The sequence below is a fragment of the Chelonia mydas genome, chromosome 2 (genome assembly GCF_015237465.2).
Source record: "Chelonia mydas isolate rCheMyd1 chromosome 2, rCheMyd1.pri.v2, whole genome shotgun sequence".
NCBI classification, from domain to species: Eukaryota; Metazoa; Chordata; order Testudines; family Cheloniidae; genus Chelonia; species Chelonia mydas.
This window is the reverse complement of record NC_057850.1, coordinates 189,597,525-189,615,194: the sequence shown is the minus strand read 5'-3', so window position 1 is coordinate 189,615,194 and position 17,670 is coordinate 189,597,525. Positions and strand designations below refer to the sequence as shown.

The 17,670-nt window shown below is 45.1% G+C and overlaps 1 protein-coding gene across 3 annotated transcripts in view; it reads left to right on the top strand.

Moving 5' to 3' along the window:
• RBMS3 (RNA binding motif single stranded interacting protein 3) overlaps nt 1–17,670 on the top strand; it is a 755,157-nt gene that overhangs the window by 557,015 nt on the left and 180,472 nt on the right. For all 3 annotated transcript variants that reach the window (XM_043540891.1, XM_043540894.1, XM_043540892.1), the window contains one exon: nt 17,159–17,316. In XM_043540891.1, coding sequence (XP_043396826.1) covers nt 17,159–17,316 — 158 coding nt within the window. The remainder of the gene's footprint in view (nt 1–17,158; nt 17,317–17,670) is intronic.

Below are 17,670 nucleotides of genomic sequence, written 5' to 3'. Positions count from 1 at the left end.
GGACACAAGAACAAATGGATATAAACTGGCCACTAGGAAATTTAGATTAGAAATTAGACGAAGGTTTCTAACCATCAGAGGAGTGAAGTTTTGGAATAGCCTTCCGAGGGAAGTAGTGGGGGCAAAAGATCTATCTTGCTTTAAGATTAAACTCGATAAGTTTATGGAGGAGATGGTATGATGGGATAACATGGTTTTGGTAATTAAATATTCATGGTAAATAGGCCCAATGGCCTGTGATGGGTTTTAGATGGGGTAAGATCCAAGTTACCTGGGAAAGAATTTTCTGTAGTATCTGGCTGATGAATCTTGCCCATATGCTCAGGGTTTAGCTGATCGCCATATTTGGGGTCGGGAAGGAATTTTCCTCCAGGGCAGATTGGAAGAGGCCCTGGAGGTTTTTCGCCTTCCTCTGTAGCATGGGGCACGGGTCACTTGCTGGAGGATTCTCTGCTCCTTGAGGTCTTTAAACTACAATTTGAGGACTTCAATAGCACAGATATAGGTGTGAGGTTTTTTTGTAGGAGTGGTGGGTGAAATTCTGTGGCCTGCATTGTGCAGGAGGTCAGACTAGATGATCATAATGGTCCCTTCTGACCTAAATATCTATGAATCTATGACTTGTGGCACCTTAGAGACTAACCAATTTATTGGAGCATAAGCTTTCGTGAGCTACAGCTCACTTCATCGGGAATGCATCCGATGAAGTGAGCTGTAGCTCACAAAAGCTTATCCTCAAATAAATTGGTTAGTCTCTAAGGTGCCACAAGTACTCCTTTTCTTAAAGCATCCTAGTAATCTTTAAACCAATTTGACATTAAACATGAAGCCAGCAGAACACCCTCAAAATTGGAGTGATGTGGTAAATTTGCATGGTGTGTGATAGCGTTCTGACTGAGGCATATTGTACAAGTTAGAAACCATGTGCATTTTTTTCTAGAAATCTATAAACTTGGAAATTGTAACAGTCTGACCTAGAAGTTACAAAAGTATGAATAATTGTCTCTGCATCAGGCTGTGATAGTTCTGGTTGAGTTATGACAATATTCTGTGCACAATAAAAGGAAATATCAACCCACAGATCTGATATAATGCTCAAAAGGCACAGTCCATAGTAACTCCCATATTTGCAGCGTAAGATGAGCGGAAAAATCAAATCAGCATTGGCAGATAATATATATGATGGAAGATTCTGCACCAGACATGGTAGAGGTATAATAATTCAGTTCTAGCACTATTTAGGTTTAGAAGATGCTGTGCTTTCTGTGGGCAAACTTAATTAAAAGAAAGCTGAGTCCATCTTACAGCACAGCAGTTAGAAAGTTTGCAAAGTGAGAATTCCTTAACATATATACACTATGAACTCAATTTAAAAGTCAAGAATCTATCCCAGTGACTGACGGACACTCGCAGTGTGTTCGCTGTCTGGGAGAAAAACATATTCCACAGACCTGTGGCTTGTGTCAGCAACTGAAGCCCAGATCCAGGAAAGACAGAGAACTAAGGCTCAAACTCCTATTCATGGAGCCAGCCCTTCAAACTCCGGAGTCCCAGTGGGAGCCCTCACCGCAAGCCTCTACTTTGAAGGGAGGTGAGCCCAGAGAGATGCCCACAAGCCATTCATGTAAGGCTCGTAAGAAAAGGTCTGTGAGTCCCCTTAGTGAGCCCTGATGGAGTAAAAAACAATCAGTATCCAGCTCGATCAGTTTCACTGGTTCTGATGGCACCAAAGCCATCTAAATTTGGTACCCAGGGCATGCAAGTACTGAGCTAACAGAGCAAGTCAGGCTGCCTAAAGACCCAATGGGCACAGGCAAGGAAGCACTGATACTGCAGGGGCACAAAAAAACATAGAAGATCCGCCCTGAGAAAGGCTTCACTGGTACAGATGTCAACATCAGCACTGCCTGCGGTATGCCAGGCACTGATGGACCTTACTACCAGATCCGCACCTCCAACCCAAAAAGAAAAGGAGTACTTGTGGCACCTTAGAGACTAACCAATTTATTTGAGCATAAGCTTTCGTGAGCTACAGCGCACTTCATCGGATGCATACTGTGGAAAGTGTAGAAGATCTTTTTATATACACACAAAGCATGAAACCTCCAACCCAGTCGGTACAAGCCTCTCGGCCTGCTGCTGTCCGCCCCACCTGATTTCTGGTGCGCAATGGATCTTTTGGGGTCTGATGCACCAGACTCGCCTCTGCTCAGTACTGGAGCCCTGGTACTAAGTTCACCCAGAGCCCCTGACTTACCAACATCTTAGAATAATAGAATATATAGAAGATTAGGGTTGGAAGAGACCTCAGGAGGTCATCTAGTCTAATCCCGTGCTCAAAAGAGCACCAGCCCCAACTAAATCATCCCAACCAGGGCTTTGTCAAGCTGGGCTTTAAAAACCTCTAAGGATGGAGATTCCCCAGCTCCCTAAGTAACCCATTCCAGTGCTTCACCACTCTCCTAGTGAAATAGTTTTTGCTAATAGCCAACCTAGACCTCCCCCACTGCAACCTTAAACCACTGCTCCTTGTTCTGCCATCTCCCACCACTGAGAACAGCCGAGCTCCATCCTCTTTGGAACCCCCGTTCAGGTAGTTGAAGGCTGCTATCAAATCCCCCCTCACTCTTCACTTCTGCAGACTAAATAAGCCCAGTTCCCTCAGCCTCTCCTAATAAGTCATATGCCCCAGCCCTCTAATCATTTTCGTTGTCCTCTGCTGGACTCTCTCCAATTTGTCCACATCCTTTCTGCAGTGGGGACACCACAACTGGACGCAGTACTCCAGAGGTGGCCTCACCAGTGCTGAATAGAGGGGAATAATCACTTTCCTTGATCTGCTGGCAACGCTCCTGCTAACACAGCCCAATATGCCGTTAGCCTTCTTCAACAAGGGCACACTATTGACTCATATCCAACTTCTCATCTACTGTAAATCCTAGGTCCTTTTATGAAGAACTGCTGTTTAGCCAGTCAGTCTCCAGCCTGTAGCAGTTCATGGGATTCTTCCGTCCTAAGTGCAGGACTCTGCACTTGTCCTTGTTGAACCTCATCAGATTTCTTTTGGCCCAATCCTCCAATTTGTCCAGGTCACTCTGGACCCTGTCCCTACCTCCAGCATATCTACCTCTCCCCTGCAGCTCAGTTTCATCTTCCTGCCATGCATCGCCCTTCTTATTGTTGGAGTCAGAAAGTGAACAAGAGGATGTGATTTCCCACCGCTGTTCTCACCTGCCATATGGGGCTCATTTTCACTGTGGACATCAGGCTTATCATCCCTCTGATCCACAGCCTCCCTGATTTGGTCAGCTGTGGTACCAACCACCAGGTCCCTTCCTATCACAGTGGCCATACTGGGATCCTTGGTAGGCTCAAAGACAACAGGCCTCGTACCTAGGTCTTACCTCTGAGACCTACCAGCAATCAAGGAAATGCACTATTTCAGCTGCTGCCTCGAGGACTTCTGAACCCCCTGAGCAGGCAAGGGAGGAACCAGAGGCCGAAGTTGAGTAGGAAGTCACTCCTCGAGCCCACTTCTCGTTATCATCACCAGACGAGATGGTGGTGCCCCCTCTGCCATCTATGGATGATGATTTTAAACTGTTCCAGGACCTTGCACAGAGGGTGCCAGGAGAATTATAAATACCATTGCAGGAGGTGACCGAGTCTCACAGCAAGCTGGTGGACATTTTACATTCCTCCACCTCCTCCAGAGTGTCCCTTCTTATTAATGAGGCACTCCTGGACTCCGCCAAGGTCATATGGCAGGCCCTCACGTCGGTCCCACCAACATGCAGGCAGGCTGACAGGAAATATTATGTGCCAGCAAAAGACACGGAGTTTCTCTTCTACCACCCGCCTCCCAATTCGATCATTGTGGATGCAGTCAATTCTAAGGGCCGCCAACACCAGTTTAAATCCACACCTTACGACCAGGACTGGAACAACCTGGATCTTTTTGGCAGGAAAGCATATTCCTCGGCCACCCTCCAGTTCTGCATTGCAAACTACCAACCCTTATTGGCAAAATACAGCTATCAGAACTACGCAAAACTCAGTTCTTTTATTGAGCAGCTTCCCAATTCTCAGAAGGAGGAATTCAAGGCTATAGTCAACGAAGGCCAACTGGTGGCTAAGATCTCTCTCCAGTCTGCACTTGATGTAGCTGACATGGTGGCACGTTCAATGTCCACTGCCATTGTGATGAAATGAGTCTCATGGCTTCATCTATCCGGTTTCTCAAAGGAGGTCCAAACTACTGTGGAGGACCTTCATTTTGAAGGGACAAAATTATTCCCCTAGAATTCCAACTCCTCTCTTCACACATTAAAAGATTCCAGGGCCATTCTTCGATCCCTTGGGATCTATACACCTTGGTACAAAAGAAAATATAGCCCTTGGCCACCATTCAAGCCCTGCTCATCTTCTCAATATTCTTCTCAATATTCATCACAGAGATCATACAAACCTCAGAGGAAGAAGCAGAGGTTCCCCAGATGGAAGATGTCAAGATCTCAGCCCACTTCCTCTCAACCTTCCACCTCAAAGCGGCAGTTTTGATCGGTTGGTTGAGATGCCCAGAGAACATTCTCCTCATCGTTATCTCGTGCTGGAAAACACTACCCATCCCTTCAGAGACATTCTCACCCTGTTCCACAGCACCAGGGAACAGGTAACTGACAAATGGGTGCTGAAGATCATCCAGGATGGAGACTCCTCCATTTCTCTTCCAATCCCCCTCTCAAACACCCTTCTCTGTCCTTCTGGGATCCTCCTCATGAAAGCCTGCTATGTCAGGAGATAAACCATCTCCTCAGCATAGGAGCCATAAAGCCATTGCCCACACATGTATGAGAAAAAGCTTTCTACTCTCACTACTTCCTGATACCGAAGAAAAAGGGAGGTTGGAGACCCATACTAGACCTCAGAGCGCTCAACAAATTTGTCAAGGCGCAGAAGTTCAAGATGGTCACTTGATCAATGATTATTCCAGCATTAGAGAAAAGAGAATGGTTGTTGGCCCTCAACCTCCAAGCTGCGTACTTCCACATTTTGATTATATCGAGTCATGGCTAAAGCCACTACAGACTGCTCCTTTTCAGCCTCTCATTGGCCTCCAGAGCATTATCCAAGGTCCTCTGGTAGTGACAGCCCACTTACACTCTCAGGGCATCTTGATATATCCTTACCTGGACGACTGCCTTCTCAGGGCACATTCCTTCTCTACAGCCCAGTGAGTCACCCAGACCACACTGGACCTGTTCCAGAATCTGGGCCTACAAATCAACAAACAAAAATCAATATTAACAATGGTACAGAGTCTAGAATTCATAAGAGCCAACCTCAGCTCCATCCACGTGAGGGCGCTCCTCCCACATCAGATTTCTCAGTGTCTCCATGCTGTTAGAGACAGCGCAATCCAGCCCCCAGCTTTCAGCCAGACACTACCTCCAGATCCAGGAGCATATGGCCGCAGGCACACTGATTACAGCACATGCCAGTCTTCACATGAGATGCCTACAAGTGTGGTTCAGTTCAGTTTACAGGTTGAATAGAGACAAAATAAGCAAAGTACTATTGATGCCCACCAAGGTCAAACAATCCTTGGACTGGTGGAAGGACCCAGTGAATGTCTGTACAGGAATCCCATTTATTCAGTCGTCCCTCCTGATTACCCTTCCATCATCACTCCTGATTACTGATGGGGCTCAGTGATCTCACAGTGCAGGGCAAATGGTCTCTATCTGAGACGTGCCTTCACATCAACCTGCTTGAATTCAGACTGGTCAGAAACGTGTGTGCCCACTTCCTCCCTCTGATCAAAGACACACACACAAAAGTCATGATGGACAATGTGGCCTGCATGTATTACATAAACCGACAAGCAGGCACCAGATCACCCTCCCTGTACTTGGAAGCACTAAAGCTATGGAACTGGTGCATTTCCCACAATGTCATAATATCAGCGGCCTACCTACTGGGAGTACACAACACGATGGTGGAGAGTCTCAGCCACAAATTTTCACCCGACCGTGAACGGGAAATAGATTTGGTGGTCCTCCATGACATATTCCGACAATAGGGGACACTGACAATAGATCGGTTCACTACTTACCAGAACAAGAAATGTCCACAATACAGCTCCAGAGTGGAGATCAGATGACACTCCATGGGAGATGTTCTCCTCCTTCCATGAGACCAGGGTCGTCTTTACACCTTTCCACCATTCCCTCCAATACTGAAAATCCTGTTGAAAGTGAAAAAGCAAACATCATACTGATTGCTTCCCACCTGGCCCCGACGGACGTTGTACCCTTACCTGTCACAGCTGGCACTATGTCCACCGATAACTCTTCTAATCACTCTTTGCCTGCTATTACAGAACAAGAGACACACTCTCCATCCCGACCTGTGGATTCTGTGACTGAAAGCCTGGCTCCTTCATAGTTCCTGCACGTAGAGACATCTTTCTCTGAGGAGTAAAAAAGGTGTTATTACACAGTAGGAAAGAAGCTACTCATCATAGTCGCCGACTCCGTGGGTGCTGCGGGGCTGGAGCACCCACAGGGAAAAATTAGCAGGTGATCCGCACCCACTGGCAGCCAAACTCCCCCTTCCCCCACCCCCTCCTCGCCTCCTCCTTCCCCAAGCTCGCTGTGCCCCGCTCCTCTCCCTCCCAATGCTTCCCGCCTGCCGCCTAACAGCTGTTTGGCTGCGCTTAGGACTTTCCGGGAGGGAGGGGGAGGAGTGGGGATGCAGCGCACTCCGGGGAGGAGGTGGTAAAAAGGCGTGGCAGGGACTTGGGGAAAAGGGTGGAATTGGGGCCGGACGAGGGTGGGGCCGGGGGGGGTGTCGAGCACCCACAGGGCAGAGGGGAAGTTGGCGCCTTTGCTACTCATTGTACCTACCTACAAAAGTGGAAAAGATTTCACATCTGGTGTCAACCCAAAGGCACCACCCTGAATGCAGCCATTCTACCGGTAGTCCTGGGCTACCTGTTGATTCTGAAGAAATCGCATCCTGACTTCACAGTGTTCTTCCCTGCCAAAGTCAGTCTTAGACCATATCCGAAGTTCACTCCTGAGGTGACTGCCGCATTTCATATAAATCAGCTTATTCAGTTCCAACCTTTTATCCCAAACCTCATCAGGCTAATAGGGAAGCCATCCTCCATACGCTCGACGTGAGGAGAGACGTGGCCTTCTATTGGGACAGAACAAGAGCTTTTAGAAAATCTCTGAGACTCTTCCCCTCCATTGCAGATAGATCAAAAGATACAGCAATTTCAGCCCAAAGACTCTCCAAATGATCTTGAACTGTATCACGCTCTGTTACCAGATGTGTAATGTAGCACCCCATCTTCAATATGCATGCACTCTGAGATTGGTCTCATCTTCCGTCAGCTTCTCCAAGGGTATCCCTATATCAGAAATTTGAAGAACAGTCACCTGGGCATCTACACATACTTTTGCAGAACATTATGTTATCCTGGGGGACTCGACTGCAGAAGTCGGATTTGGTGCCACGGTGCTGAATCATCTAAAACAGACTTGACTTGACTCCAAAGCCTGCCCTCCAGTGGTGGGCACTGCTCGGGAGTCACCTAGAGTGGAGTACCCATAGGGACACTACTCGAAGAAGAAGAAATTACTCACCTTGTGCAGTAATGATGGTTCTTCGAGATGAGTGTCCCAGTGCGTGCTCCATGACCCATCCTTCTCCCCTCCACTTTGGAGTTCTTGTCATTGACTCTGCAGTAGAGAAGGAAGTGAGGAGGGTTTGCCCATGCACTCTGGCTCTGGCCTCAAGGCATGCGTGGTCTGAATGGACATTGCTACCAAAGTTCTCTGATCAGCAGCACAGGGACGCAGACACACATACAGTGGAGCACACTTCTTGAAGAACCATCATTCCTGCACAAAGTGAGTAACTTCTTTCCTGAGTAGATGATCCACTGTGAGCTTTATAAACAGAAGGAGTCCTTTTTTCAGTTCAGAAAAAGTTTATATTTTTTCAAATCTACTTGGGTGAAACACAAAAAGATTTTGAAAAAGACCAGGAGACCACTTTTGGTGTAAATACTCTCATAAGATTTTTCTGTTGCTCTACAGATAGAGGAAATATATACATCAACTTAATCCTTTGTAGAGTGTGTGTGGGTGTACGTATCTGTCTAAGCGTTTATTTAACTATGGTCTAGAAATAGAAATGTATAGAAGGCAAAAAGTAAGTGGATGGGAAAAAAGTGTAGTGGTGGGTAAAGAGATGTAAATTTGTTTGTAATGGGCATTAAATGCCCCAATCCTACAAGTTGATCTAAGGCATTCTTGAAATCAGTGTGAGTTTTGCTATTGACTTCAATGAGCGTGGGATCAAGCCCCTGCCAAACAGATACTTATGCTGTTATGGAGCACCATTGAAGTCTGTTGGCAAGTTATGAAGTCTATGAAGAGCTCAGGCACAATGAAGAGGGGGTCCACAGGGACCTAGTGGTGGCTTCCTGATCCTCAGCGACCTAGCCCAAGTGCAATTTAGACCTGCATGGGAAGAGCTCTAGCAACTGGCATAAGCATCCTCAAGCACCTTATTCCAGTAGAAGATCAGGCATAGTGTAACTATGCTCTGCCATGCTCCTTCCCTCTGGAATGCCCTAACATCCCTCTTTTCCCTCCATTGGCAGCAGTGTGGGGGGCAGTTTTCTGCCAGCACTGAGTTCCCCTAACCAGATGGAATACTCCAATGGATACCTCCAGCTGCTATCATCTCTCTCTTCACAACTGCTTTGCTTTCTGAGAACATTCTCGCTATTAAAAATGTGCCCACCCAAAGGCATTCAAATAAGCAGATAAAAGGGGTTGTGAATGCTGGCAAAGTGAATTGGTGCATTCTGTTTATCTAGCACTACAATGGTAATGGCCAAACTACAACAAATGGCAGTAACACTATTTTAAGCCTAAGTAGTTTGGACCATTATTGTAGTATTTTTGTAAGAGCAGTTTTAATTAAAAAGCAAAAAAACACTGTGTCTCCATCATCTGATGTAAATCAGTTTAGCATCATTAATTTCAATGAAGCTGTGCTGATTTACACCAGATGAAGTTCCAGCCCACAACCCTTAAATATAATCCACATTTGATGTATAGCAAAAATGTTCCCTGCCATGTCTGCTTTTCAGACTGCTGTGCTGTGGAAGTTGGACATAGTTTTCTTTTAACTTCTAGAATTCTCTGTCTAGCAAAATTGGTACAGTTCATTTATAAAGGAGAAATGAGAAATGCTACGTGAAGACTGCAGTGGAATGTTGTATTATTTCATGTATAACATTAATGACAAGGGCCCAATGTTAAAATTTGGGATCAGAATGTTAAACTTGCCTACCTAAAGTTGGGCACCTCTATCTATAGTTAGACATCTAATAAATTAGTGACCTGGTTTTCTGAGGTGTCATGAAGTTTGAAAATGTTCCAATCTGTGAAAACTAGCAGAAAGAAAAAGCATGTAGAAATGACAAAAATGGAACTCTGGAAAAACCCTTCAGTTCTCATTCATGGAATTGATTGAAAGTGGCCTTCCAGATTAAAGGTCACATACTGCAACTAGCCAGTCAAATACAAACCAAACCAGTTTCCATATATGATCTAGTATATATTTCAAATGTCCTAGAAGGGTCCCATGATCTGCAATTTCAAAAAAGGTCAGTACTAAAGAACAAGAAGAGATTTTGAACATGAGTCCACAAAAAGAAAGAAATCATTACAAGCCTTCTCTAAATGGTCTCGTGCTATGACTTGTCCTGAATCCAGACTGGCATTGATCATATAAATCAGGGATGGCCAACCTGTGGCTCTGGAGCCACATGCGGCTCTTCAGAGGTTAATCTGCAGCTCCTTGCATAGGCGCCAACTCCGGGGCTGGAGGGAGCTACAGGTGCCAACTTCCGAATGTGCTACAGGGTGCTCACTGCTCAACCCCTGCCTCTGCCCCAAGCCCCAGCCCCACTCCACCCCTTCTTCCAAGGCCCCCAGCCCTTCCCCTGAGTCTGCTGTGTACTTGCTCCTCCTCCCCCCCCCCCCCCCCGAGCCTCCTGCACACCACAAAACAGCTGATTGCGGCGGGCAGGAGGTGCAGGGATGGAGGGTTAGGTGCTGATCGGTGGTGCTGCCGGTGGGGGAGAGCTGATGGGGGGCTGCCGACATGTTACTGTGGCTCTTTGGCAATGCGCATTGGTAAATTCTGGCTCCTTCTCAGGCTGGCCACCCCTGATTTAAATTGTGGTTCCAAAGATAAGATTGAAGATACATAGCCACTACAGTTGGAACAATATTGTCAAGAAATGAGAAATGTGTGATACAACTATATTTTAAAGAGTAATTCAGTGACATATGGATGGTTTCTTCCATAAGGGTGTAACTATTGTTATTTAAAGGGAGGATGGAACCTGACTACTAAACAGCATGACAGAAATAGTAATAATTTTGAATCATTTGAAGTGACTAGTGTCTAAAATGTTCTGGATGAGGTTACAGTGATTCTAAAGGCAATCTGTAACTGATATTGATCCGTATCAATATCAGTGTGATGTAAGTGGTAGTATCTAATTATTCAAGGACAAGACAACTTGTATATGACCCATAAATATTAAAGCTGACTATGCCTATCTAAAGAGGATTTTAAGAGTGACACAAAACTAGGTACCACAATGTGTTCTCAGAGATTCCAAAGTCAATTTGGAAGACGTAAAATGAAACTCCTTTTAACTAGTAGTCAGTGGTTAATTCACCTTTGCAAATTGCTCCCGGGAATTATGACAGATTGTTAATAAGGAGAATTAATTCACAGGACTCCTGAGTAAACCAAAATCAGCTTGGTTCAAATACAGATTAGGCTAGTGATTTAAAAAAAACAGCCAAAAAGCAACACTACTAAGCGAAAAAAAATATTGTCAAAGAATAAATGATATAAGATGGCATAGGCAGAATGCTAGGAGCCCAAGAATCTCAGCTACATCCCTCATTAGAAGCCAAGTATCACAATTGTTTTCAGTCAACAAATGTTTCTGTTCCCAGTTCTTCCAAAGACTGTCTCAGCTGCCGTGGAAAACCCCATCTGAATTCAGCCTCTTTTCCATCCAGAAATGTCAGAGTCCAGCATAACAAACAGCATCCTAAGGTCTCAGCAGGCCCTCCTCTGTGTTTTATAACATCTAAACTTCAGCAGTGTGGAATATTTCAGCCTGCCCCTATAATAAAGCTCTCAGATCTTTTGGCTCAGCCCTTCCTAGCCAAATGCCTGACTCAGGTCTTCCTAACTGCCCATGCAGTTTTAAGCCACTTCTCCAACACAAATGCTCCTGGCTGTTCTGAAGCTCAGCTCTTACAGCATAACAGCTGCTGCCAAGTGTTTGAAAAACTCTGATGCTGAGATTTAGTCTAAATATTGTTTTTAATGTACTGTTAGTCTGCTGTCTTCAAAGTTTTAACCTTTAAGGTTACATTTTCAGACAACTACACAACTGGCCAGAGGTTTTTGAATCCCCTCCCCCCGCCCCCCGCTCTCTCCCCCCCATCCCTTACTCTCTTTCTCTCTGTGTGCGCACGCGCACACACTTAAACCCACCTAATTGGGATGTCACAGGGTGACTCTGGCCTTTTCAAGGACAAGGTCAGTGCACTTGTGTCTGGTCAGCTGACCCCCAGTTGGTCTTAAAAGGGGGCATCTGGGCCCTAAAGGGTGGGTGAGGCAGAGCTGCCTTAGTGCACGGACATGGACAGTCAGGAAAAGGGGCAAGTGAGAACTGCCTGGGAGTGAGAGATTGGCAGGTGAGAGCTGCCAGAAAGCAGGACGTCCCAGAAGGAAGTGGTAGGAGGTTCCAGGGGGAGTGCTGGAGGCAGCAGAGCAGCAAGAGAGGGGTTTGCTGGCTGATTTCCCCAAGCCAGAAAGCCTTGGCTGGACAGGGCTGAAGACCAGAGAGCAGCAGAGGGAGTTGCCTGCAGATTTCTAAGATGGAGAGCCACAGTTGAAGGCAGGGGAGCAGAAGGGGGGCTTACTTGCTGACATCTCCACACTGGAGAGCTGGAGCCAGGGGAGCCATGGAAATACCCACCTGTTGGCCTGTCTGGGACAAGGGAGGTTAACGGAACAGAGGAAATGGTGGATGCTCTGGTGAAGATGAACTCCCAGCAGAGAGGCCTTTGGGTTCTCGGTGGGAAGAGCGGGGTTGCACTCCAGCTGGGAGGTATAAGGGCTGGGGCGGCTGTCCTGGCAGAAAGGACAGGAGAGGACTGAGAGCCTTGGTGTGGTAGAAGACACCATAGCACAGTATGTGGGGCATTGACGGACTAGAGGATGTGAGATTTCAAGGATTGTAGACACTGAGGGGTCATAAATGGATTATGTATTGGGACTGTTGTTATGGACTACTTGCACTATGTTTTTGTAATAAACTGCCCCCAAAGAGGAGTATTGCTAGTCAACACCATGTAAGGTTTCTTACTGGGAACTGTGAAGGAGGGAAACCGAGGCAGGTCCATCTGTTGTACTTCAGCCTGTCACTGGAGGGCTCCCAGGACAGATCCACCCTATGACATGGGAATACACCAGTTTTGCATACAGAAGGCAGGGCTTGGGCTGGGGCCAGAAATGGGGCCATGGCTGGAGGGTAGGGGCTGGTGTCAGGAGCAGAAGCTGTGGTCAGCACCCAAGGCTGAGGGGTGGGGCTGTGACTGGGGGCAGGGCTGGGTGGTGCTCCCTGCCTGGCCCCCATGGGGCCTGGCCCAGACCCCACCGTGCCCCCGCAAACATTCCGCTACACCTCCCTAGAGGGGCACGCCCCACAGTTTGCAGACCTCTGATTTAACATCTCTGTGCCTCAGTTTCTCCATCTATAAAATGGGGATGCTACTATTTACCAGGAGTTTGTAACTGTAATCAATTACAATTTTTTACAGATCCTTTGAAATCCCTAGTTGGAATAGCTGTGCATCCTGCTTCAGCTTGTGGTCTGAAACATGGCTTCTTTGAAGTCATCTCTTCCCATCAAGAGAAGAAAATATTATATTTGTGCAGAGAAAATATAATGTGGAATTATTTTCCTTTCTATACAAAACAGTGTAAATCCCTTGAGGGTAGAGTGGGCAGCCTAATTTAGCCCTTTATGATCTAATGCATCTATTTACTGCTCCTGTTTATCATATTGATAATGATAGGTAAATAATGGTCACCAAAACTTTCAGGTGGGAATTCATTCACACTTAAAATTTAGCTAAAATGTCTATGGGTATTTAAAGCCACTGTATTTAATCTGTATCTGCTACAAGGATCAGTGCTTCCCACTCTAGACAAGGAACTAGAAGATAAACTCTGTAGTATGAAACATGTTGGCTGCACTTTTTATTTTTTTAACCTTTTTATTTTTGCTACAGGTATAAAGAAGACTCAATAGTCAAAACAAAATCTCACACTAATATTCCACTGAAATAGAATTGTCTCAGTGAGAGTGAGGGGTGCTGTACAGTTCGTGATGCATAACTGTATTTTCTCTGTTATTCCATCCTCTGCATTCTGGTTATAGGTCTGATTTGCACTACCACTGGATATTTATTTCTAAATAATGGTAGAATATGCTGATCCCTGTCAGGCCTGCTGACGGCGGGGCAATTGCCCAGGGGTCCGGGTGATTTAAAAGGGCCCGGGGGCCCCCAGCCACTGCCGCTGCCATGGTAGCTGTGGCGGTGGCTGGGAGCCCTGGGCCCTTTTAAATCAACTGGGCAGGCTGCAGGGCTCCTAGGCGCGTGCGGGGTGGTACCGGCAGCGGCGAAGGCAGCCGGGCGGGCACGTGGAAGCCCTGGCCGTGCTGGACGAGCGCGCCCAGCGGCGCAACCAGCAGTTTGCTGGACACCAACAGCAGAGCCGGCAGCAGCTCACTGGGCAACAGCCGCCGCTCTGCGCCCATGTGGCGACGCCACGCCAGGCCTGGGGACCTCTTGACTGTTCTGCTTTGGGGCCCGGAATTGCTGTCGGCGGGCTTGATCCCTGTGCACTGATTGGTTGATTAATCCAAACAGTTAACCCATCAAAATGCAGAGGTTTGCAAAATAATCTGATTTCTGAATAACACTGCCTGTGAAATTGCAAATCTTTACGCTGATTGGGTTCTGTGATGCCTCTGCTTTAATTGACTCCACTGCTCACCATTTTCAAAATAAAGACACTTCCTAATCTTCCCTCTCCCTTCAGCTACAGGAAAATAACGAAGCAAAATAATACTTCACAATATACACACAGAAAAAAGTGCCAAAGTGCTGAAAAGGGAAAGTGCTTCTAAAAACATTAGTTAATCTAATTTTTTTAAACTCATATCATGCCTTCCTTGTTCCGGACCTCCCCTCTTTTTCTTCCCCTCTAAATATCAGCCAGGTTTATATTCTCCGAATTGATCACGTGATTTGTCTTCACATTGCTGACATTGTAACAATGCCAGCCCCTCGTTCCCAATTCAGTTTTGAAATGCAATATAAGCAAAAATGTATTTTAGTTACTGTGGAGGGAAAAGCCTTCTCATCTGTAAAAGGGATGGGGTATGAGGGAAAGTGTAAAAGGAAGGAGAGGGAGGGAGGTATTTGTTTTGTTTTTATTTTTTTTCCTTTTTCAAGATCAGGTTACTTTTCAACCCTTTGCCCCCGTAGGGTTTTATTCCCCGCCTCCCCTAAAAATATGGTCACTCATCTATACATATTTTACTATAATAGTAACTTGAGGGTGTTTTCTGTGTTTTTTTATTACTATTTCCGTTTTATAAAACGATACTTCTTTCAAACTGCTCTGAGTTGTGGAACATTACAGGTAGTTCTAGGGGAGACGCATTATGGATAGGGCTTAGATGAGGAGGTAATATGCCATTTATAACGTGTAGCATTGCCAATGCCAAGCATTCTTGAATCAACCCAAAAAAGTATGAGGTTGGCTAAAAATCAGGAGACTTTAAAAAATAAGAAATGTTACTTCAGGTTTTTGAGCCTTTAGGGTTCATGTTTTCAAGTCTTTATAAATAGAACCTCCCCTTCTTTCTTTCTTTTTCCTTTTTTTTTTTTAAAGGGAAGCTGCGATTCTCCCACATTGACCTATTCCGGGGAGCTGGGGCTTTAAGAAAATCACCAAATATTGCGAGACTCTTGATAAAATTGTGAGAGTTGGCAACAATGCACACATCAATGCAATTTAGCATGTCGGGCACCGTTACATTTGTGGGGGTGGAGGGTGTTTGCATGTGCACATGTGAATATAAACTGTATATGTGTGTTTGTGTTTGTCATATAATTTATATTTTAATAGAATTCCTAAAATGTTTAACCAGTGAAAGATAACTTGGTTGCTTATTTGGTATTATTATTAGGCATAGTATCATTCTGTTTCCCTATTGTATTTCTGGTTCCACATATTTGTTTTATGGCAGGTTTATTATGAGCTATTTATAGTGAAATGGAACCGGGTATGCCTGAATTTATAACTTGGTGTTCATCTTCCATACATTAAAGGCAAAAATCAGCTGCATGTGTATGGCAGAGATATGCCCTCTTGAACTGCTCGAGTGGGAGGTTTCTCTTGCCTTGAACTTTCATAAATCATTGGCCCTGGTTCTCTACAGGGTTGCACCTTTTGTATTCATTTATACCTTTGTACAGTGGGTGTAAACTGCTGCAAAATCAGAATTCTCTGCTCCCTCACTGTGATGGTGTTCACTTTACAGAGGGGTGAATGAGGCGCAAGGAAGTGGAGAAACAGGCTCCTTGAGTTTGCACTCTATTCACGTATCTTCCTGGAGCAGGGCAAATGCATGGGATTGTTTGTGCTTGTCCACGAACCGAGTTGCAATGGGTTAACTGAAGGTGTGATTTTTAAAGCCAATTTAGCTAAACTGATGCAAAAGGCTGTATGGACATTCTGATTTTGGTTTAAACCAGGCATATTTTGAGTTAGCCTAAGGTCTGATCTACCCTGAGAATTTACATCAGAAAAATCTACCCCCCCCCCCCCAAGAGGAGTAACTATATTGAATTAACCCCCAGTGTAGACAGCACCAGGTTGACAGAAGAATTCTTTCATCAACCTCCCACTCAGGGAGGTGGATTATCTACACCAACAGGAGAATCCCTCCCACTGGCATAGGTAGTGTCTACAGTGAAACGCTACAGTGGTGCAGCTGTGCCACTGTAGTGTTTTAGGTGTAGACAAGCCCTAAGTCGATTGGAAACAGGTTTAAGCTAAACCAAAATAAGCTGCTCGTAAACCAAAATAAATGTGTCCATAGAGGTGTTTGAAAGGGTTTAACTAAACCTGTTTTATTAAACAGGTGCAAGTTTGTGTGTAGACAGGGCCTTTGTTTGAAGTTTATAATGCTTTTGCTGCACCTGTGTTTTGTGTCCCCTTCCTGAGAGTATTCTAGCAAACAAGTTACCAGCAGGAATGTTTGCCAAAACTGCCATTTTAAACTAGTACTCTGGAGTATTAATAAAAAGTGATTTTCAAATTTGAATTCTTGAGTATTCACATTCTAATCCATTCTAAGGATTATGCTCAACCAATCAAGGAATAAAGCATGTACCAGGTGACCTATTAATTAAAAAAGCTTGAAGTTAGAGCTTCAAGCAAAAATCCTTCTTAGAGCTTGTTGGAAAATTTCCAGAAAAACATTCTCCATTTTCAGCCAACCTCACTCATAGTGACCAAGTTGCAAACAGTCTTCAGGCTGGAATATGTGTCTCTGCATACAACATTTGCTGAATATTTTTGAGCAGTGAACACATATGTAGAAATCACGTTCTGTTCAGTCAACTTCCTAAATCAGGCCACAGTCCTGAAAACACCTGTGCATGAGAGTAACGTCCTGCACATGAGCAGTCCCATTGAATTAAATGGGTCTACGCATGGATGGAGAGATAAGCACATGCATGAGAATTTGCAGGGTTGAGGCCTTAATGGGCTATATTTGACAAGTAGATTGTCAGTTTTGAATAGCTTGCAGAGCTCTGCGTCTAACGCTGTTATAATTTCTTGGCTCTGTATTATTTGGAGCACCCACCGTTTTTGGATATCAGGAGCCACAAGCTGTTCTGTTAAAGTACTGAGTTTAATTGAGGCTGTTTCTTTTCTTTTATCTTAGCAACAAGAGCAAGACCCAACTAATTTATACATCTCAAATTTACCCATTTCCATGGATGAGCAGGAATTGGAGAATATGCTGAAACCCTTCGGACATGTCATTTCCACCAGAATATTAAGAGATGCTAATGGAGTCAGCAGAGGAGTCGGCTTTGCCAGGTGAAACCCTTGGTCTATTTGATTTATTCTGGTGGGAGGCGGGTTGGGGGTTTTTTTGGCTTTGGTTTTTTGCAAATGCTGTTTCCTCGGTAGCTCTGAAGCCTCATAGCTATGGAATATGCAGAACAGTCAGGAAACCGCATCTTGATCAGATTGAGTGTCTGTACTTTTTGCAAATAGGAGTTCATCCCATTGGTCCAAATATTAGTTCATTACACTTTTGAATAGGAAATAAAATTGCTAGCAATAGTGAACTGTCCATGCATAATCAAGTTTAGATAATAAATGTCCTACAGCTGAATGCATTCAGAGATTTAGCAAAGCCATTCTAACAAGAAAAGGTAAATTTATCAG